Source organism: Hypanus sabinus, chromosome 7 (assembly GCF_030144855.1).
Source record: "Hypanus sabinus isolate sHypSab1 chromosome 7, sHypSab1.hap1, whole genome shotgun sequence".
Classification (NCBI taxonomy): domain Eukaryota; kingdom Metazoa; phylum Chordata; class Chondrichthyes; order Myliobatiformes; family Dasyatidae; genus Hypanus; species Hypanus sabinus.
Window position 1 is genome coordinate 145,224,239 of NC_082712.1, and position 24,479 is coordinate 145,248,717.

The 24,479-nt window shown below is 36.1% G+C and overlaps 1 protein-coding gene and 1 non-coding gene across 3 annotated transcripts in view; both read right to left on the minus strand.

The window, feature by feature from the left end:
- Positions 1-993: 993 nt before the first annotated feature.
- On the minus strand, positions 994-1,066 carry trnav-aac (transfer RNA valine (anticodon AAC)). Its single transcript has one exon. It is a non-coding gene; the product is annotated as a tRNA-Val (tRNA).
- Positions 1,067-7,593: 6,527 nt separating this feature from the next.
- The window catches only part of LOC132397298 (low-density lipoprotein receptor-related protein 5-like), a 235,999-nt gene continuing 219,113 nt past the window's right edge, over positions 7,594-24,479 (minus strand). The window contains exons 15-23 of one of the 2 annotated variants that reach the window (XM_059975886.1): positions 23,790-23,980; positions 21,118-21,327; positions 20,618-20,743; positions 18,646-18,882; positions 17,684-17,794; positions 14,903-15,139; positions 13,794-13,933; positions 11,943-12,040; positions 7,594-10,730 (exon numbers count right to left, since the gene is read on the minus strand). In XM_059975886.1, coding sequence (XP_059831869.1) covers positions 10,457-10,730; positions 11,943-12,040; positions 13,794-13,933; positions 14,903-15,139; positions 17,684-17,794; positions 18,646-18,882; positions 20,618-20,743; positions 21,118-21,327; positions 23,790-23,980 — 1,624 coding nt within the window. In that variant the 3' untranslated portion in view covers positions 7,594-10,456. Of the gene's footprint in view, positions 10,731-11,942; positions 12,041-13,793; positions 13,934-14,902; positions 15,143-17,683; positions 17,795-18,645; positions 18,883-20,617; positions 20,744-21,117; positions 21,328-23,789; positions 23,981-24,479 lie in introns of both variants that reach the window. The other variant, XM_059975885.1, reaches the window with a different exon arrangement.

Below are 24,479 nucleotides of genomic sequence, written 5' to 3' on the forward strand. Positions count from 1 at the left end.
AAGAGTATTCCATGATCGTGGCATCCGAACAGACACCAAAATGTTAGTGTACAAAGCAGTGGTGATCCCTACGCTCCTGTATGCATCAGAAAACTGGACAACCTACTGACGACATCTGATGGCACTTGAAAAGTTCCACCAAAGCTGTCTTTGACACGTCTTAAATATCAGCTGGGAAGATAGAAGAACTAACTTCAGTGTGCTAAATGCGGCAAAAACAACAAGCATTGAAGCCTACGCCATCAAGAACCAACTAAGATGGAGCGGTCACTTTGTTTGGATGAAAGACGAATGACTGCCGAAACAAATCTTCTACTCCCAGCTTAAAGAGGGCAAGCATAAAAGAGGCGGACAACAGAAGATATTCAAAGATGTCTTAAAAGCCAACATGAAGAAATGTAACATTGACATCAACAATTGGGAAACCAATGCCAAGGACAGGGAACTCTGGCAAACCATCATCCCAGAAGGAACAGCAACTTTTGAAGCCAACAGATGTGCAGAATTAGAAGAAAACAGAAAGAGAGGCAGCAACAATCAAAGCCCGATCTGCCATCTGGAACTACCTGTCCTGAATGCGGAAGAACTTTTCAAAGCCAAGATTGGACTCTTAAGCCACTTGAGAGTCAATAACTAGATCAACGGAACGAGGACCATCATCCTCGACCTCGAGGGATAGCCACGACGACGACGACCTTTCCCGCCCACCTGGCTTCACCTATCACTCTCTAGATATTCTTCTTCCCCTCCCTCCACTTTTTTATTCTGACGTCTTTCCCCCTTCTTTTCCAGTTCTGGTCTCAGCTTGAAACGACCAGCCGAGTTCCTCCAGCATTTTGCGTTCCTTTAGATTTTGAGAATCTGCAGAATCATGTATTGTGTTTGTGTGAAATTATCGATTCATATTGAATAGATGTGTAATGACATATTGAATGAAAACTGATGAAAATTTATATTTACACCCCTGGTAACTGACGATTTGAAATTAAAAACTGTTTCCGCCCGGTTTCGAACCGGGGACCTTTCGCGTGTTAGGCGAACGTGATAACCACTACACTACGGAAACCGCCCTGCTGATACCTCGCGCCACAAGCGCTCAATTCAATCGGGTCCCGCGCAAGCGAGCTGCCGGTTCGCGCGCTCCTGCTCCCGGCCGGCCCCGGTACGCGTCAGAGAGCAGGGAGCGGAAAGTCCACGCTCATCCCCGCTTCATGTACATTATTATTAAATAAAGTCAATACTCAGCTAGAGACTTGAACACGAGAGAGAGGGCAAGACTGGTCGGAGTAACCAGGTCTGATGAAGGGTCTCGGCCTGAAACGTCGCTTATTTAACCATTTCCATAGAGGCTGCCTGACCTGCTGAGTTTCTCCTGCATTTTGTGTGTTGCTTTGGATTTCCAGCTTCTGCAGAATGTCTTGTGTTTAGGAGACACCGCAGTGGAGGAACACGTTCTTTTCTTGTCTTGGATTTGAATGCAAGCGGATAAAATTGCCTCCTCGGTGCTAGGATTGTAGGGTAATGTAATGAATGACATATGACACACATTGTTCAGAAAATAAACGGTTCTACATAATTCACAAACACCGTCATTCAGTTGTGTTCACTTTAAGAGACGGTATCTGACGTAATGACATCAGTGCAAAGCAACAGCTTTTGGTTTGATCGCAATGGAAGTGCTGCGGCTTTTGTTAAGGTCATAAAACAACTATCGCATGTTTTATTAACAAAATCGTACAGGGCCAAGACAGGACTATTGCAGGACCTTCTGAAGGGAAAGGCAAACAATTAGGGATCATTGTTCATACAGGTACAAATGACACAGGAAACGAGGAATGAGGTCCTATAAATTAAATTTGGAGAGCTAAATAGCTGATTAAAATGCAGTACTTCCTGGGTTATAATCTTTACGCCTCTGTTGCTAGCAGGTGTATGAATAGGTCAACTGATTGAGACTTACCAAACTATTTTATTATTAATTGCATTTGAAATGTATTACCGTTGCAGTGGAGGAAACAAGACAATTTGTCTATGCAGCACGTGAAAATAACCAGTTAATCTGCGCATCTAGTGTTTTGTGAGAGATAAATTTTGGTCTGGAAAATGACATTAATCCTATTGTTCTTCCTTGAAACAGTGCCAGTGTTATCAGTTCCATTCAAACAAGTAGACCAAGTTTTGATTTAATGTTTCATTTCACATCACTTTGCAGGGTTCATTCAATTATGTGTGTGTGAGAGAGATTGAGATTCTACCAGGTGAGTCACAGCTGATGTAAAATAGTGATCAACTTTGAGATAACATCACTTAAAATGAAACCCATAATGCAGTCGTGTTCTGGTGATTCTCCCAGTTTCTTCGAGGCACCAGATGGCACCATCACAAGCAAAGCGCTCCCCACCATTGAGTACATTTACAAGGAGTGCAGCCACAGGAAAGACGAACCTATCGTCCAAAATCCCCACCATCCATTCCATTAGCGCTTCTCGCTGATACCATAGGGCAAGAAGTACAGGAGCCTTAGGTACTACATCAAGTTCAGGATCAGTTGTTATCCTACAACCATCAGGCTCCTGAACCAATCAGCGTAACTTCACTCACCAACCTCTGAACTGAAGCTCACTTTCAAACACACTGCAACGCATGTTCTCTGTATTATTTATTTTTTATTATTTGTTTAATGTGTCTTCTTTTGCACATTGTCAGATTTTATGTAGTTTTTTTCATAAATTCTGTTGCATTTTTTTCCCTATAAACGTCTGCAGGAATTGAATCTCAGGGTTGTATGACATATATGTACTTTGATAATGAATTTATTTTGACTTTGAAGTCTAGGTATGTTTTTCTGTATATTTTACATAACTTCTCTATGTCATCATTATACTTGGCATTCAAAGCTTACCAAAACTCTTAATTGCTCAGTGAGGGCTTCATATTACTCATTTTGTGACACTTGCTAGGTGATGAAATAATTATTTACATGACAGTCATCAGATAGCAGCAAAATCCTCTGATTATGCCCATTCATATAATTTAATTATATATTTATATATTTAAAAATTTTATTACACTTAAATGTACTATATAATTATATACAGTAAGTAGGTATACAGTGTTAAATAGTATTATTCAACTGTAACTGCAAATGATGACTGTAACTTCATTATAAGACCATGAAACATAGGAGCAGAATTAGGCCATTTTGCTCATTAAGTCTGCTCCGCTATTTCATCATGGCTGATCCAATTTTTCTCTCAGTCCCAGTCTCCTGCCTTCTCCCTGTATCCCTTCATACCTTGACCAAAGAAGAATCTATCATCCTCTGCCTTAAATATACATAAAGGTTTGGCCTCCACAGTGGCCTGTGGCAACAAATTCCACAGATTCACCACTCTCTGGCTGAAGAAATTCCTTTTCATTTCCATTCTAAAATCACTCCACTCTATTGTGAGGCCGTGTGCTCTGGTTTTACACTCTTCCACCTTAGGAAATATCCTCTCCACATCCATTCTATCAAGGTCTTCCACCATTCAATAGGTTTCAAAGAAGTCACTCCTCATTCTTGTGAATTATAATGAATACAGGCCCAGAGCCAACAAACACTCTTCATATGACAAGCCATTCAATCCTGGAATCATTTTTGTGAATCTCCTTTGAACCCTCTCCAGTTTCAACACATCCTTTCTAAGATAAGGGGTCCAAACCTGTTCACAATACTCCAATCGAGACCTCACCAGTGTTTTATAAAGTTTCAACATTACATCTTTACTTTTACATTGAAGTCCTCTTGAAATGAATGTGAACATTGCATTTGTTTTCCTCACCACTGACTCAGCCTGCAAATTAACCTTTAGGGAATCCTGCACAAGGACTCCCAAGTCCTTTTGCACCTCAGTTTTTTTTGTATTTTCTCTTCATTTAGAAAATAGTCAACCCTTTCAATTCATCTACCGAAGTGCATGACCATACACTTTTCAACACTGTATTCCATCTGTCATTTTTTTGCCCATTCTCCTAATCTGTCTAAGTACTTCTGTAACCTCTCCACTTCCTCAAAACTACCTGTCCTGCTACCTATCTTCATATTGTATGCAAACTTTGCAACAAAGCCATCAATTTCATCATTCAAATCATTGACATAAAATGTAAAAAGACTTGGTCCCAACACAGACCCCTGTGGAACATCACTAGTCACCGGCAGCCAGCTCATTCCCACTCCTTGCCTCCGGCCTTTCAGCCACTGCTTTATCAATGGATCTGTAGATTTTCTCGTTTATTACTGCTTTATCCATGCTAATATCTTTCTTGTAACACCATGGGCTCGTAGCTTGGTAAGCAGCCTCACGTGTGGAACCTTTTAAAATAATATTATGATCACTTTCCCCGAAGGGGTATTTTAACTTAAGTTCTCTAATCAATTCTGGTTCATTGCACAACACCCAATCCAGAATAGCTGATCCTCTAGTGGGCTCAATCATGAGCTGCTTCAAAAAGCCATTTTGTAAGCACTCTAGAAACTTACCCTCCTGCAATCCAGCACCAACCTGATTTTCCAATCTACCTGCAATTTGAAGTCCCCCATAACTATTATAACAATCTCCTTTTGGTGTGCATTTTCTATCTCCTGTTGTAATTTGTAGGCTACATCCTTACTACTCTTTGGGGGTCTAGATACAACTCCCATCAGGGTCTTTTTAGTCTTGCAGTTCCTTAGCTCTATCCACAACGATTCAACACCTTCTGACCCTATGTCACCTCTTTCTAATGGTTCAATTTCACTTTTTACCAACAGAGAAATAGCATCCTCTCTGCATTCATGCCTAGTCTTTCAATACAATGTGCACCCTTGGACATTAAGTTTGCAGTTATAATCTTTCAGCCATGATTCAGTAATGCCTACAACATCATGCCAATCTGCAACTGTTCTGCAAGTTTATCTACTTTATTCCGTAACACTGTCAGTGACAAATCGGTAGAATCATAAAAAATATTTTGCACCTAATATTAAACAACGTTTGAATAAAAATACTTCCAATTACTTGTAGGTTGGAATAAGGAGAAAAATTCTGAAAGCATCAATGTCTCTTCAAGTTTATATGAAAATAGCAGATGATAACACCCTTATACAACATAAAAAATCAATAGTTACAAGTATATGCATACATTCCTTCTGTTGCAACAAATAACTATGGAAAAGATTTTGAAAACTTCGAGGTTAATATTTTACTGGAAGTAAAAAAAATGAAATTTTGTTGTTCAAAATATTTAGCACCATTTACTTTGACAAATAATATTTCTTGCAGTTCTACCTTTTTAGCAGCTCATTTGAAGGATGAATTTCAATGGACAAAAAGTGCAAATTTTAAAATAGAACATTTTATTATAAAAATCAACAGTATCTTTATTACAAATGAAGTGAATTCATGTTGTCTTTACATATATTTATACAAGGAAATAGAAACAAAGAATTTAAACATGCAAAAACCAGGGGTTGAGAGTGAAAATAGACCAAATGTTGGCCATAAATTTAAACATCAGAGAGAAACACTATTTAACACAAAGGGTGGTAACTAAGTAAGTTAAGCCAACCCCATTGCAGCTGCCAGTAAAATGTTTAAAGGCTGTTATAGTCAGCCTATTTGCACTGAACTTTTCAAAACAAATGCAGAAATTCCATGCAGTCTAGCAGTTTTAAAATATCAAATCTGTTAGCAATCCTTATTTGAATGTTTTATATTATTTATGGCCATATATTAAAGCATTTTTTTTGAAACTTCATAATGTTTGCTGACTCCCACTGTGAAACATGCTCCCAACACCAATTTTCAGGCCAACTATTTATCACTATCTTGTGAAATGCAGCTCAACAGTATTAGCTAAGGTTTGCAGGATGTGGGTGAAGAGAGAGAGAATGGGGGGGGGGGGGAAGAGAGAGAGAGAGAGAGAGAGAGAGAGAGAGCAAGAGAGAGAGGGAATGAATTCTAATTATAATCAACCTTGCCAAGAGTTATTTTAGTAAATCTGTTTTTAGAAGCTAAGGTTTGGGCATCTTCACCTAAACATTTTGTCTTTGCTTCCAAGTTTAATTGTTTCAATTGCAAATGCTGGGGAAAACTTAACAGATTTTTAGGAAAAATAAATTACATTTATGTCAGAAATAATAATAAGTAGACAAACTGTAGTTTAATTGTACTGTAACTATACCTCATAGAAGATAAAAACAGAATTTTAGAGCAAGATTTCTAATTGTTGTCCTCACTGTGTTCTGGAATAGTAGTTCAGGATTATCCATCTGCTCCAGTCTTAAAATACTTCTTTGCAAAATTGTTACCCCCCATTCTGATGACCTCTTCTTCACTATGTCTATTCTCATCTTCCTTATCTATACATTAAACCATCTACAATGCTTCAATTAATCATTTACAATTACTTTATCATCCTCAACCCTTTGCATCTTCCTCTGCTTTCACAATTTTTCTCCGAAGGAAATCAATGGTTCCTTCAATTGCTGTGACAATGTAACAAACTGAAACAGTCAATCTTTCCATGTTCATGACCAAAACAATTAAAATATTTAGAACCGATTTTGAAGTTAATCTTACCTTCTCCTCTGCTATAAACAGTCAAGTTCAATTTTCTGGATGTCTAAATTCCCCAGGCACAGTATTTTCTTGTTTTTTTTTTAATTATTTACAATTGTTATGCCTTTGCTGTGATAAGGGATCAAAATTCTACGTAGTATTTTCACTTGAGTCCAGTACCAACCATCATTTATAGAGAATTGAATCAGGCCATCCCAAGCCAAGTTGTCAGTATCCATTGATGTTCCATAGAGTTCTCCCATTTGAACTACCTACTCTGACTTCCCGTGTACCCATTGCCCTCACACACACACACGCTAACATATATATGCCCCCCAACTTTTTATTTGTCAATGCTATCTGGTGTTTAATTAGTTTAATCAGAAAACAATCCAAAGACATATTAGAAAGAATGATTAGAATTTTGAAATTACCACAAAACAGGAATTAATTACTCTGAAGGAAATTAAATATTAATTGATTGGGAAAAAGAAGTATTTTCATCTTTAAATGGGGACATGACACAATAAAACAATTAAACCTGTTGTGTCTTTGGGATTGTCTTTGTGAGAAAAAAAAACTTCATCCTAAGCTTGTGGGCTGGTTTATTTTCAAATGTTCCAAATATTACATAAGATCAATAAAGTTGTTTCATGAACATACAAATAAATTCAGTAATTAATCACAAGACATAGGCTGCACTACAACCTTCGAAAATTTTGCAGCTGACCATATCAAACTTTTCTAGATCAACAGGGATATACTTACAGCAGAATGAGCATGCAGCATGCAAGAGGGGGAAATAACAGGAACCATTCCCCTTCTCCACTCCTCAAGAGTAAATTCTTCTTCTTTCTTCCCTCCTACATTGTATACACTGATGCTTGTACAATCTCACTGGGATCACAGTGATACCGAATTCTACATTTAAAATCTTAAATATGATTGCCTCCAGTTATTCAGATGAGGCAGATAACTTGATGCAGCTATATAAAATAATAGAGGAAATAAGCACATTTACTAGAAATTTATTCATGTTAGTCATGCTAAATTTACAAAACACAATTAAAATTCAATGGAATGAATTTCAGAGGCAGATTAAAATGCACTGACAAGACATTACAAAGCACTTAGAGCTACCAACCAATTATTTTCATCCAACTGTATTTCATAGGTTAGGAATTCAGTTTTCCATTTTTTTTCCAATAGGAGTAGGTTTATTGTTTAGTTTATTATCAGCGTTTGTGGGAAATGGTATTTTTGGTTACTAAAATACATTATTCAAATAAATCAAATTTCAGTTCCATGTACCAAAACTGAAATCAGTAATAAAAAGTAACATGCACATTCAAGTACTATTAACTTAATCAAAATTTCCACCTCTGCAGAGATCACCATTGTCAATTCCTGACATGCAAACAGTAAATGGGAAGGGTTGGTTAGTAATTTATACATTTGCATTGAAAACATTCTTGAAGTGAATGGTAATATGAATGCTGTATGATTGACATTAATAGTCAGCATTGAGTTTAAATGATTGAAATGAATACAATTTTTCCAAGTATTCCATTGGGGATAATTTTTAATTGAAGTCCCTCATTGTAAAGACTCCAGAGATCTGTCTGCTAATAGAATGAAAACTTCATCTAAACCTAATGGCAACCTGAGCCAGCCCTGACCTCCACAACTTTTTTTCCCATACACAACCCTCAGAGAATCCTATTCAGAGCACACAGCATGTACCCTTTCTAAACAACATTACAGAGAAAAAAAACTTCTAAAATATTTAGTATGTTTTATTTTGGTAAATGATAAAGCCAGTCAAGCTTGTCCTGCTCTAAACTTGGTATATGTAGCATGATCTTGGTTCACGTTGAGTAGCCAAGCCTGAATGCTATTTCTACTTTTGCCTTTTGTGAACTCTGATTTGCTTTTTATTACAGGTTTAGGTATTTTGTGCACCAAAATAAAAATACATATATATTGATTGATTGAAACAATAATTTTAGGTTAAGACTACATGTGAGTATATCAAAAAGGTGTACAAAATCCCTCTAAGCCTTTGAAAATAATTATGGAAGGTAGAATATACAAAGTTAAATCCAAAAACAGAAACATTCTGTAAACTGCCTCTTTACCACAAATTTCAGGGTCAACTGTATACTTGTATTTAACTCCAAAACTGCAAACTTTATTTTAAAAAGTCATAATATCCCTTATCTTAAAAAAATTAGACTATTTGATCAGATCAAAAATTGAACTAAAATACAGATAAAAAATAAATGGGTTCTGCACATCTCATGGACTTAATCTAAACATAACCACAGTTATTACAACAGACCACATAAGATGTCCTGAGGTTCTACAATAATGTTTTTTTTCTTGTGAAGGTAGAGTTGATGCCTTTGTAAAAAAAATCAGTATTTTTGTTGTTGTGGTACTGCTGAAAATTATATATATCTGTAAATAAGTTTAAAAAAATAAATAATGAAATTTAATGAGTTAAAGTTTATTTAACATTTCTGGTGCAAAAAGGTAAATTTGAAAAATGGGTCCTGTAAGTGTATAAAACATTAATGCATATTGTGACAATTTTTAAAATAAAAAGACTTCCCTGGAATTAAAGATGCAGCGTACCTCAATAATATCAACAGCAATTGGGTAAATTCCCTCATCTTAAATTCAATACTGTCACAGCAATTTAGTGGTACAAGCATGGATAGTCATACTATGAATAAATAAGGCAGCTTGGTTATCCAACAAAATCTTAGTTATTTATTACTAGTGTGCAAGTTCCTGTAACTGATTTACAAAGGGCACGCTACAAATACTTTCAGCAGTGATAGCTACAACATTCTGTACATACAAGCAAAAGAAATATATCCAAACATTAAAATAATTCCTAAAGGAAAAAATTTGGTTTTTCCATCCAAGATAAATAATTTAACATCAAATTACAAATCACACACCAATCAGATAAAACTTTGTTCTGTAATGTTTTATGAGTAACCTTGTGCTTATCAAAGTAAGGAATATCTATGATAAGAGGGTGAAACATTCATGTGTTTATACCTTCAACTAATATTTTGTAAAGTAGCTCAGGTCAGGTATAGGGTTAAATATTCTACTTAATACATTTTCATCTCAAACTCAATTACATTTTCCCACACCAAGATTCCTCTCAATTACAGTTCTAGTGTTGGCATGTTATTCTGCTATCAACCTACACCCTCTAGGAGCTAGTTAGATACTATTTTAATTCATTTCATAAACAATCCTTACAAACAGCAATGATACACACTTTCAGGTAACCTGCTCTGTACCGAACATGCAGAAATTCTGACTAGTGGTTTATATATTCAGGGTTGTGTACATTGAAATAACTCAGTAATAGAATTTGTTTAGATTCCTATTGAAAATATTAACAATTTAAAATTTAAACTCTAAAGAACAGCAAATATAATTTTGATAAATAGGTAGAAAAAGTATAAAAGAAAAAATGTCCATTTAGTATCAATGAATATTGCATTTTATAATTTCATTTCCAATATGATTTCATCTAATTGGAAACGTATTGCACAGAAGCAAACTATTCTGCCTGTGCTAGCATGTGAACTTTTTATACTTTTGCTTCTCTATTTGGCTCTGTACAATAAAAGTATGACACAAGAATGCAAGTGGTGTATTTTCTTGAAAAAATGTCATAAATATTTTTTTCCATCTGTACAAAATTTAATTGCTTCTTCTCACAATCTCTGTACACTTTCCTTTGGATAATCCCACCCACCAGCTATTTTTAATTCATAAAATATACTTTCTCTCTGTATGTATTTAAAGCTATGTACAGAATTATAAAAATGTTTCTTTTGTTATGATCATGAGGAATCTGTACAAGGAGATGGTGGGGGAGGGCAGAGATGAAAATAACTTCGTTCTGTGGAAGGAGGTGATGGCGGGCAACTTTCACAATTCTCTTCTGCTGACATGTACGGGCTTCGAGGAGTAGGAGGAGGAGGGTAAGGATCTGAATCGGAGTTCAGGTCTATGTAGTATTTGGGACACTTCCATCGGCTTGTGGTATAATCACTATCGCATACATCAGTACTGCATGGAGTCGTAGGTGGTGCAATACTCTGCATAATGTAATGTCTGTAAAATTGAAAAAATATTATGTTAGTTTCTCTCCCTTTTATTTAAATGATCAAAACTACTGTATATTTGAAAGAGATAAGAGATATATTTTTGCTTTAACATGCTTAAAATTGTAAATTGAATCAGATTGGGCTGTTCATTAATTCAAGAGATAATGCTTCCCTCTATTCTGGTACTAAATCAACAAGTTATTGAAGACCCATGCCTACAAGCTTCTATACCATGAGTATCATAAATATCGACAGGTGGAGAAGACAGCAATTAATAGTTTTCTCAGCTGTTAAACACACAGATCTTCTTTACTTGCAATACCAGGTTAAATAGTTGACATTCTAGCAACAAGGTTAAATTAACAACATTAATTTACCCCTGCATTATCTTCTCAGGGCATCTATTTTTCTTAGTCAAAATGACAGACTGTAGTAGAACTTCCAATGATACTAAGGTGTAGTAGTTTGGAGGCCTGAATAGTAGGACCCCTTAATTTTCAATTCCTCTTAAGGAAACAGTTGGCCTTTGCAAGTTGCTTCCTTGTGAGGATATTTGAATATGTCATACACCGCTGTATGACCAGACCATATAAGTTTACTATTTGTAAAGCCATTCCTAAACCATTAGATTTCTAGCAATAATTTTCTTGAACTTCTAGATATCTTATAATATTAGCACTACTGATTGATTGCAAATTATGATATACATTGTAAACTGAACTTAGTTGTGGCCTCATTTTCTATCAGCAAAGCTATGTTGGTGTTGCAATCTGTTAGATTTTAGTCCTCTGATTTTATTTTACCTTACAAGTCAATTAACTAGCTGGACTAATGCAGTAGTTGATTATTTTTTCCTCTCAGGAAGATAATGTAATTGTATGAAGAGGTTTGGCTTCTTGAAGATACTGTAATAGTATGAACAAATATGGCTTCTCAGAGGAATTACACCATGCTGTTTCATGCTAAATCATAGATTTTATTGGTCAAAGACTCAATACTAATTAATTTCAAATGGAACTAGGGCTTTTTATTAAAAAATCTAAATAAACACTCTTCAAACATTATCAAAGAATGTACATTCATTTCACTTTCCAAAGCAAGAGGTTATTACTTTGTACTTCTGGTTCTCATTTTTAAATAACATGAATGCATCTCTGTCTTCTATTTTAATAGCTACAAATATTTAAAAGACAAGCAAGAAACAAGTAAATATACTCACCTGTAAGACCTGGTTGTGGAAGGACTGTTGGAAGAGTAGCACATTTCAGTATTATAGAGAGAACGATCAGTGGCTGGGGATGGAGGTGGGTTTAAGATCTATTGGGGGAAAAATGTGTTTGAAATTATTTTTAACATTTACTATGTTTGCATGCTTATAAAGTACATTTCTAAAGCACAACTTAGTGCTTTTGTTGCTGCTTACAATCATGAAAATAATTTGGCAGTTAAAGCTGCCTTGTTTTCATATTTGCCTTTGATTGCCTCCTCTTACCAACATTATCAGGTGAGTAGATCAAATATCCACTTGCACCAGCTCATTTACAACATGCTTTCTCCTTTTAATATCCACCAGTCCAAACCTGAAATTAACTATTCCCAGAATCAGGCCTTTAATAAGGTCCCACACAACCTTCATCACATTATTAATGGGTCTGCCTTGACTTATTTTGGTTCCAGTTCTGAAATTTACTCCACAAATATAACTTTACTTGTCAAAGGTCATTTGTTTCCCGAATTTTTGCCTCATTTTCTCAGGCTTCTCTGCCATAATGCAGGTGCCAAGTTATTATTAATAAATTTAAGGTCTTGTATGTAACAACTAAAATTAGTTCTTGAGAAACTTAACTGTCCATTAAGTACGGTATTACCTGTTTTATGAAATTCATTGATCAAATCAAGTTTCCTATGTACTTTTATGTTGTAATATCATACTCTCAAGAGTGTAAGGATTGATTTGAATTTTCCTTATTGCTTAGCACTTCCATTTTTTAATTTGAAATAAAATCCTCTGCTGAGATCCATGCCAATTAGTGAGCTACCCTAATCTATCTCTGGTGACACACTGAATTTGATGATTAAGAGCTGTGCAGATGAAAACCAGGATATGTAGTAATAAAATTTTCCTCTTTAAAGAAGACCTTGGATTAAGCTGTGCCAATCTATAGTGAGAGTTTGCATGCAAACATTTAGAAGTTTTCAAAAATCAGTCTTTAATGTGGGAAGTATACAAAATTAAAATCTCAAACATTTCAATACCATATTTCTATAGCATTCGTAATACAGCCCCCAAGAGCTTATCAGGGACAGTAGAGGCTCACTGGAAGAATACCAAAGGCAACCTCAAACATGGCTCTGTGCTTGACACGAGCATTGTGGATTCCACTCCACAGCAGCTTATTCAGATCAGTTTTGCTGTTATTCTTGATTGACCAAAAATTGAAAAGATGTGGTCTCAAATAAAAAAAACAATAATGCCTTTGAAGCAGATAGTGTCCCTGTGAAAACTCTAAAATTTGAAGTTTCCTACAAGAGAAGTTATCATCAGGATCCTCCTCAACCACTTCCTATCAGATGATACAATGAACACCATATGACAGACTCAAGGGAAATAGCTTAACCATGATTACTTTTTTGACCTTGAAGAAGTGTTTGACTCCATCAAACAGAGGGACTCTTCACAAATTCCACTACCCACTGTAATTTGTCTCCATCCTATGTTTGCTTCATGAAAACTTCAATCATAAATAAGTCTACAACAGAGTCAATTTCAGTGAAGACTGGTCTTAAGTTATTTTCAAGCTTTCACACCAATGCTGTACTCCTTGCCACACCAATTTAAGTCCAAAATGGTGTCATCACTGATACTCTCCATGCACTGACAAAGAAGGAATACACCACAACTTTCAGAAATAGATCTATATTATGCATTTCAAATCTCATCAAAAGACAATGAGAAGTAAAGATATTTTTTTTACTTAAGAATGTAAGTTTGCAAAGCCCCAAAGGAGGAGAACTATGTTTTCAAAACTATTTACAACATTACTGTAATATTGAATAAACAATAACTCACCTGTGGATAGAAGGTTCCTTTTGTACTCGATGAACTGCTAGATGATGCTCCTGTCACATGATTTCTATCATACAATGGGGCCCCACTGCTTCCTCCCATCAGACTCATGGAGCTGATCATGGACTTGCCACATGACATGCCTTCACAGAGTAATCCAAATGTATAAAATCAGTGATGGTAACATTTGCATATTCTTCAGAATAGTCATAATTTTCATACCAACATTTAGTGACAATTTTACGTATACTCAAATGAAAATAATATTTATTTACTTTATATGTAAAACCTTCCGTTTAAAAAAGAAAGCACAGGGTTCTTATTCTAAAAGATTACCACCACTAGCTGCAATAATAATCTCCTTTCCTTCCTGAATATGCTGACATATCACAGTACAGTTTACTAGGTTCCAAAAGTCCTTTGATGCCCTGACAATGCAGCCACCAGCCTTACGTGAGTGTGGTCAGTAGATGGAAAGAGTTCACAACCAGAATGAGCCCCATTACCTCTGACCACAGCTTTTCCCCAAAACCAATGAACTCAATGGAGCCCAGAGTTTAAAAGGCTATTCTTATCGTATGACAGATAAAAATAACATGACGATAATTTGGTCAGTTATTTATTATTTTTAGCATCTTTCTGGACATACAAATTATGAACTTTGTTAACAAGAATGGCTCAACCAATTGCTTGTTTACAAAATTTCATCAAAATGCTTTTCAAAAAGTAAGATAAATCATTCAGCAAAAGTAAAAGAAAAGCAATAAACTCTTCTCAGGCTTCCGGCCAGAATCCCAGAAGATGTCAGAGTTTGACATCGAAACGTCGGTTACAATCAGTATCTGTGACCAGCTGAAAGTGGTAGAAGAGTTTGTTTATTCTGTACGCTGGGAAAGCACTTGATCCTTTTTCAAAAAAATAACCATGCTGACATTGTACATTACTTTAAAATGCCTTTCCTATTAATGTTATATTTCAATATTCAGCAAACATAAGGTATAATGTTAGCGTACACACAAATATGCTACGTTGTTCAAAACTGTACATAATTATCATGAGTAGTAAACACAAATCAATCACTAGCATCAGGGATAACCTGCAGGACTCCTTACCGGTGAATGTGCCATGCTGAGAACTGCTGGGAGCAATAAAATTAAGGGGAACATGTGGGGCTCCACTGATGTATTCATGTGGAAAAGGTCCATTGGGTCCCTTGTAGCGACGACAGACAACTCGTTGGCAGACAAAGTACATAGCACCCATGACAAAGAGCGAAAGGATTATACCAATCACAGGTCCAATTGCACTGCTCTGAGACTGGAACTCATTCAGTGAGGCTTTAGTTAATTCTGCTGGAGAGAAAGCAGATTATTGTCTGAGAAAATGTTTTAAAACCATTCAATAATTTAAATAAGATATTTTAGAATTTATATAGCAATTGTAATCAGTATAAATTAACAATTATAAACACAAAAAAGTCTGCAGAGAGATGCTGGAAATTCAGAGTAACACACAAAATGCTGGAGGAACTTAGCAAGTCAGGCAGCATCTATGGAAAAGAATAAAGAGTCAAGGTTTTGGGCTGAGAACATTCATCAAGACTGGAAATGAAGGGGGAAGAAGCCAGATTAAGGTGGGGGGGGGAAGGGGAAGGAGTACAAGCTAGAAGGAAGCAGGTGAAGGGAAAGATAGGTGGGTGGGGGAATGGGGATGAATTAAGAAGCTGGGAGGGGATAGGTGGAAAAGGTAAAGAGCTGAGGAAGATGGAATCTGATAGGAGAAGAGAGTAGACCATGGGAGAAGGTGGTGGGGGGGAGATGATAGGTGAGGAGAAGAGGTAAGAGGGGAGCCAGAAGGAGGGAATGGAATCGGGAGGGGGGATTAAATTAAAAATAATACTATCTGTAAGTGATTAAGTACAGTAATAGACATGAGCAATAATTACCAGATAAAACAAATCCAACAGAAAACATACTACAGATACACAAAAGAAGTAGAAAATGCTGGACATTCTCAATTCTATTTAAAGTCTTCAGTGAAAAATGTTAACTCTTTTTCATTTCCTTCACATGCGGCTTGTTAGCATTTCCTGAATACTCCATTTTGCTAGCATACAGGTGGATCCCTGACCTCTCAATCAAATCAACTAGAACAGCAGCACACAATTAGTGCTGGCACTTCAGTGCACCTCTGAGGTGAATGTTGGATTGTTGGACGAGATGCTTGATCCAGTGGATACAAATTCATCGATATCCGAAGAGGTATGTAACTGAACACTGCACAGCATGCCAGCTCCTGCTTTAGTCTGTTTGCACATAAAGTAGTTCCCAAGGTCAAAGGTGTTGGTGCTGCTAAGTCTGGCGCCCATGATTGGTGATTGAGGGGAAGCTGCCAGGAGCAGTGAGTTAGGTGCCTGTTTGAGGTGAGACTGAAGTCTGTAGATGGAGGTTATGAAGTTGAGTATTGCGACATAGACCAGTGAGTGCCAGCTGGTACAGGATCATTTCAGGTGATCAAGTTTTGGGTCAGTGACTTAATCGAATTAGCATCTTAGTGTCTTGAGTGGCTGGATATAAAGTTGTTAGAGGAACAGGTATGTACGGGAAACTCTAACATAAATGGCATTTACACATCTGGAATTCTCTTACAAGTGACAATGTTTTTCAAAATAAGCTCAAGCAGGTGAATTTTTTAGACAGTATACAAAGTAATTGTGAAAAATATTTTAATTTGTGTACATTCACATACAAGGCTGTGCAAATGTATGCTAATCAGCAGCAACATCCTTGAAGATTTGCCATGACATTTATTTTTACTGCATTTTATAATAATGCTGTTTAGCTTTAAAATATAGAATTGCAGTGTAAAACAGCATTATTTAAAAGGGAAAGAGGGTGACAAATAGTATGGAATTTTATTAAAATGAATAGAATACTAGTGTGCGACATAGTAATGTAGTAATGTTTCTTTTGAACAATCCTCAAGCAACTGGTACTTCCCATTCGGGTGGCTGTAAATACATTAACCCTGTTTACCTCAATGGGCGGCGACCAGCTTTAAATTGTGCCACTGCACACCCTGAAGCGCTATGAAAGCCTGATTGTACTCAAAACTAGTACACTTCAGATGAAAATAAATTAATTATATTTGGCCCCAAATAGTGTGGCACAGCAAAGGAGGTCTTTAGATGCAGATCCAATGTACCTAATCTGCACAAGCATTGTTCACCTCAAAATAGTTTATTCAACTCTAAACGGTCTTGAGAACCTTCTTTTTAAACCACTGTACTTCTCTAAATGATACTCTCACAGTGACAGGCTGGGAGTTCCAAAATTTAGACTCAGTGGCAATATTTTTCCAAGTCAGAACGGTGCATAACTTGGAGGGGAACTCGCAAGTTGTGTAGTTCCCATATGCTTCTTTCATCGTTGTCAGTCGTTCAGGAGACGCTGTCAATGTGGCCATAAAGAATTTCAGTGTGTTTTTAGATGATAATTAATACAGCCAGAATGCAACAGTAATGAGGGGAAATGAATGTTTTAGCCTGTGGATGGAATGCCAACTAAATAGACTCCATCTATTTACAGAGAAAAATTAACAGGCATTTAAAAGGCACCAAAATGAAATCTATTTGGTAACAAGCCAAATGATCATAATGACAATACAAATATCGTGATGACATAGTGTATTCATTAGCTGTATATATGGTACAGGTGTAGGACAGGAAATTGCCACTCATCACCTTAATCACTGCAAGAATGTCTAAAAATGTTTTAGTATTAGATCATGTTTCAAAATAATTCTTTACACACTCGCTTCAAGAACTAGAATATACATATTTTGGTACATTTTGAGTCCCAGAGAAATTGAAAACACTGTAGACAGATACTTACCACAAAGGAGTTCGTCTGAACCATCAAGGCAATCAGATAATGAATTGCATCGCTGTTTCTTCATGATACACTGACCACTGTTGCAGCGGAACTGGTTCGGATGACAAATAACTAAAAGTAAGGAAAATGATCAGTTTTGAAGAAAACATTTTAACAGGTTTAAAAACATTTTGTGGTGTGACCAATCTGCTTGACATTCTGTGTCATTCATAGTGCAAAAGAAATAACTCAAACTAATCATGCAATACAACAGGATTAAAGACTATATATCAATCAAAAGTGGATATATTGAATATGAAGCAAAATTCTGGTTGGAAGGAAAACAATGCCTAGCATTGAATTTCCAGTACATCTTAAACTTGCCATTTAGATTGGGATATATTTTATGCAAGTTATTAAGTTATTCCATGAGCCTTATCCTGAACTACAAATATTTAGTTTGTATTTTGTCAGATAATTCTTCAGATTCTTGTTCAGGTCACTAATTAACCATAACAGTGTGAAAGGTTCAGATTTTATGGCAAAACAACACACTCACTGTGATAACAGCCCATACAATTTGCAAAGGTTTTTAACCAAAGACTCACTTTCTGCTACCCCATTTTAACTTCCTTATGGAGGTAGAGTTTCTCAATAGAATTTTCACCCCTCAAGAATCTCAGTTTTTTTTGTTAAGATTACTGTGATCATTCTCTTGTCTTACAGTGCAATGTTCAAAACATGAGTATTTTTAACATCAGATCTTAAGAGCACGCAAATTTAGTATGTATTTTAATCAATTCTGCTCTGACATGAACATTGCTAAATGGTACATTTAGGGACAAACATGACATCAAGTATTTAATGTTAGAGTTAACTCAAACTTTAATTTCTGTATTTGATTAAAGATTAATTTAAAACATGTCATTCAAACCAAATATACTTGAATACTAACTGAATAATTAGATGAGAAAAAAAATTACCATCACAGTTTGCCTCATCCGATTTATCTTGACAATCTACTTCACCATTGCATCGTAAACGTCCATCAATGCACTGGCCTTTTTCACACTGAAAATGGTTGGGAGAACATACTGGGCAGTTTTCCTCATCGCTGTGATCATCACATTCTGCAAAACCATCACAGCGCCATGCCATTGGGATACAATCAATCTCCCCTGTTGCGCATGTAAATTGCTCTGGTGAACAAGTTGGTGGTTCTGAAAGAGAATTTGTATCCTTCAGTAAAGAATAAGCTTTACATTCTTGATATTATACTGTTAACATAACAGACCTTGCATAATCTTTTCTCTTAGGGCTGTGCAGAGATGGTGGGAGTAAATTAGTTAGAATTGGAATTGTATGGGATGGCATCAGTGCAAGAGAAGAGGGAGTAAAAACAGGAAGAGGAATGACAAAGAAAGGATTTGAGAGTGAATCGGATTGAGAAGGAAGGTAGGAGAAGGACTAAAAGGGAAGGTAGGAAAATAATCAAGAAGGACATAGAGAGAGAATCAAACATAAGGATAAGGGAGCCTGTAACAGAGGAAGATTAGGGTAAAGAAGATCAGGTGGTCAAGAGTGGATCAGAAAAGGGATAGAGATAATTAGGGGAATACTGAGAGAGAATAATTGGTGTAATGAGTGAGGATTAAGAAGGTGGATGAGAGAATATCAAAGAGTAGAGGAGTATAAAAAGATCTCAGTCTGGAAAAGATGATGAGGTGGTCTTAGAAGGGCTCAAGCAAGGGTACTGTCAAAGAATAAGAGATTAGGGGATGGAGTTTGAAAAAAAAAGAAGAGATTTGACAATGCTGGCAAACTGATGAAACCGAAAAAAAGCAGAACTTCCCTAGTAGAATACTATACAGTGGATTCCGATTAATTGGGGCACATTGGAACCAGCGCATTTCGGCCTAATTAAGCGCTTGCTCCAATTAGCCAAAGTTTCATGGAAATAGTTAAAAAAGTATAAAGCAGTCAAACTGAGTAACCAATTATGTATTTAAATGAACTACAGAACAACTTAGAATACTACCAAAACTACTGCAGTACCATAAATCTGTGCATTAGTTTCTAATACTTATTAATAGAGGAATTCATTTGTGTCCCTTCTTTTGACTATAAATGAACAAAGATCAGTGCAGACACCCAGTGCAGATAATGGACTGTCTTCATACAGTGCTGTCAACGATTGCATCTTCAAATTCTTAATTTTCAATGTAACATTCAAGATGATTGTTGATACCTTCAAATTCTTCATTGTCCCTAATTTGATGAAGTAGTGAAATTGTTTCATTTTTCACTCCCTGTCATTACTGGCATCTCCAAGCCTGAATGTTTGAAGCTGCAGTGACCAAACAGCTCTGAATTGCCTTACTGCTTAATTTTTCACCAACTATCAGTAACAAAAATCACTGCTTTTTGAAAACAAACTCACATAACTGATGATATTTAACAATTGTCTGCTTGAAGCACTGTGCTGAGTCTAACAGTCACACAAGTGCACGTGACTGGCATTAGTTTGACAGTTCAGCAATAGTCTCCTGTCCCAATTAAACTGCATAGTGTCCCAAATAAACAAAGGGAACATCAGCTATTTTCTTGATTAGATTTTATTCTTTTCGAGTCGTCCTAAATTAACCACAGGCCCGATTAACTGGAATTCACTTTTTTCATCAGACTTCCTGATTAATGCTGAAGTAAGCCTCAGCCCTTCAGTTATAGCCTACTTCATAGTGTAAGGCCTGTGTTGTTTATAGAGCTTAGACACACAGAAGAACTCTGTGCAAGTGATACTGAAATAATGCCATGATTCTACATGCTTGGAGATGTACATGCTTGGATTCTACATGTATGTGTAGGCCACTGCCTTAAAATGTTTAAGGTTAAATGCCTGCAGTAGGAAAATACATCAAAGAAAAGAACTTGTACTATGGTGCATAGGTGCAGTACCTCCACATGTCAGTAAGTTCTGTAACAGTACCAAATGTACAGGACACGAACATCGTGGAGTGCCATCGCCTTTAGCAATGCAGATATGTGAGCAGCCGCCATTATCACGGGAACAAGGATGTGAACCTGTGAAGAATTAACTCAACAATTTAGCAGCAGCAATAAACGTTTCACATCTTTATCCTGCATCAGTTAATCTCATTGGGTTTACAAGCAGTCATTCCAGCTGCATAATGGGGCCAGCATATTAAGTAACAATATTTGTTTCAAAAAGTCAGTCAGGATTTAACATCAAAGTATTAAGTACTAAGGAATCCAATTATAATTTAATTTACAATTTTGAATATTACAAAATTTGTCAGATAAAAACATTTACTTCTTGTACTGCATCTGTAAGCAGTAGTTGGTTCATCTTCAAAATACCACAGAATTTATTGTGGTAGTAAATATATATGTATTTATGTTATAAAATACCAGGATTATAAACAGAACAAACATACTGAATTCCTCCACATCCAATTCTTCCACTGCATGAATGCCAGTAAGATGAACAATTCTGCCCTGAATTCTTGTACGCTGGCCTCCATTTATCTTCTCAATGCGCTCAATCATTTGTTGCTGACGGTCAATCCAATAAATGTGGTTTCCAAGAATAGCAAGTCCCATTGGCTGCAGAATGTTCGAATCCTGCAACGTCAGTCTATTAGCACCTATTATTTAACAAGAGAAGTTTGACTTTTAAAATACAACATTTCTGCAAAACATCACAGGAATCTATGTCTCTATGGTATACTGTATCTGACAGCTATAAAACAGACTGGTCGTTGAATGTGATTTTGCACCCAAGTCTTTCCACAAAGCAGTTTTCTTTTCAGGAAACAGTAAGACGAGGGAAAAGAAAGCTCATTTGGAAAATCAATCTGGTTCTTTCAGATCACTCCCACCTACTCACAATACAGTTGGGCTAAAAGCAGTTGGAGGCTTTTTGCCCAGTTGCCCAACTTTAGAATGTGGGAGTACTTCAAAATTGAAAGGGATTAATAAGAATGGGCATTAACAACAAATATAAGGCTTCACTTTGTCAATTCAATTGCTAACTGTGGTATAAAGTGGTACCACAAACTAAAGATTTTATTGTGTATTTGAACTAATTAGCTAAATTTCTGTCACTGTCCCCAGGGAGACTTGCAATTTGTCTCAATTATTCTGGAACCAGTTAGCTTCAACCGTATCTATGGAAAAGAGTAAACAGTTGATGTTTTGAGCTGAGACCCTTCATCAGGAGTCAATAAATGCTGCTTGGACTGCTGAGTTCCTCCACCATTTTTGTGTGTTGCTTTGGATTTCCAGCATCTGCAGATTTTCTCTTGTTTGTAACTTCAACTGTAGTCTGGGATCCAGGGATCTGTTTGCTGAACATTGTGTATATGAGCAGCAATGATTATTCATGATAAACCTACTTATTAACGTAGTTAACATAGCAGCATATGGGGAACTAGATAGTTCAACTGCCAATACTCATGATACTGTCTATGAGTAAGAATTACTACTCACAAAGTAAGAGAAAGCTCAGTAAATCTGGGGTTCAATGAGTTACTTCAGTTTTATATTTGTGAATATCAGTTGTGCTTCAGATTTGGTATCTATTTTATTTTTTATGTATGACTCTATATTCACTTTAAACTAATAAGAGAGTTTATTATCACTTTATCTAAGATAATAGCACTCCTGGAATTTAATAGCTGTAGGTTGCAGTCATAATAAAAATAGAAAAATAAGTTGCTACATTTCCTACTTAACAATAATGAAAACAAAAATTGGTTGTCAGGCATTCTAGGATATTATAAAGTTTATGGGAAGATTATAATAATGCAAATCTTTCTTTTATATATATGGAGGGTAACCACAAATTATTTAGAGATACAGCATGGAAGCCCAATTGGTATTGCTCAGAATAGTGTCCGTATGCTTGCTACAAATGGATTTACGTGAATGGTCTGCGTGCAGCCCCAAATGCTATTCATAGTCACATAGGATCACTCACAGAGCACAGAAATGGGCCCCTTGGACCACTATTCCCATGCTTACCTTTTCGACCATCTACACTAATTCCATTTGCCTATTTTAGGACCCTATCCATCCAGCTTCACTAATCCCTTGCCCACATGAGGACTGTCACCTTCCATCCTTGCCTATTTAAGCGTCTGTTAAATGCTTCAACCACAATAATTATATCTGATTCCACCACCTTCTCTGGAAGCACTTTCCAGATTTAAACAATATACAGTGTAAAAATAACCTCTCTCTTACTTCTGCTTTTAAGCTCTTTCCTCTCAAAAATACAGGATCTCTTGTTTTTTGACTCCCTTTAACATGGGAAAAAATGTTTTGACTATTTATCCTATTCACATTTCTCACATAATTATGTGCTTTACAAGGTCACTGCTCAGCCTTCTTCACTCCAAGGAAAACAAGACCAGCCTATCCAGTCTCTTCCAACCCAAGCAATATCTAGGGTCAACTTCCTCTCCACTCTCTCCAGCACAATCAGATACTTCCCATAATGTGCTGACCAGAAATGTACATCGTACTCCATGTGTGGCCTAACCAGTATTTTGAGTGGTCATGGGCCAGGGATTCCTACAAATCAGTTGGGATGTTACATGTTTTCATTTAGACTTTTAAAACATTCTTGAATTGTTTCCCTGGTATTGTGTTAATGTGTCAAGAGTTTAGTTGAGAGTCGTTGTCAGGAATCTGGAATCAAGCATGTAAATGATTCCAATAAACTTTGATAACAATAGATTTTTTATGCAAAAATGTCCAACTCCTAGGCAATAACATCAATATATTGCGAAGGAGATATGAATCCTTATTAATTTTCTTATAACTACCTTTAAAGGTGCAGAAATTTTAGGTCAAAAACATCTTTAGTTAGCCACTTTTGGACAGTGCTTTGGAGTTTGAACTGATCCGTTATTAATTTGATGACATGCTTAATTTAAAAATCCCTTTCTGTTTGTAAAACCATATTAGATCAAAAAGTAGCAGAAACATCACACAAGTGGAATTGCAATTTTCTCTGAATATAACCAAAGTAAGATAAAGTTGGAAACCAGTTTTGATTACACATTTCAACAGAAGGGAGAAAGAAAGGAGATCTGAAACTTACCAGATAAATCACTGCTTTCAATGCGCTTTAGATCTGCATCAACCCAAAAAAGCTTCCCCAGCTTATTATCAATTGCTAAACCAACAGGCCGAATCAATCCAGTTGAAAATAGTACTTCTCTTTCGGTACCATCAAGTGCCGCTCTTTCAATTTTTGGGGACCTTTCCTGCATGTTTGTGATGTACATATACCTATGTGATTATTTTTTAAAACAGACATTAAAACAAAGATATTATTACCAGGATATATATATGGGCACACAGTATATTACTATTTTTATTAAAACAAAATATATTTTCCTTAAATAACACGAGGAATAAGATAATGTTGCAACAATTCTTAAGAATTTCAATAACAGTGTTAAAGAAAGCAATTTGGTAATTCAAGCCAGAAGTAATAAAGGAATGAAGATTTTGGTGAAAGTCTTCAGGAGGTGAAGAGGTTAAGCATAGGGAAGATGACAGAGGTGGAATTAAATGATATTTGTTAACCAGTAGATCCAGGATTGGAGATGAAGTCTGGGGCCAAATAAGACATTTGTTCAGTATCAGATAGATGGCAGGCAAGAGGCTAAAGTTAGTGTGAGGGTTTCTTAATAATTAATGAGAGAAACATTTGCCTCATTCAAAATAGAAAAGGCAGTGCAGTAACTCTGAAGCAGAGAGGCAAATGAGAATTAGGTAGGGAAGT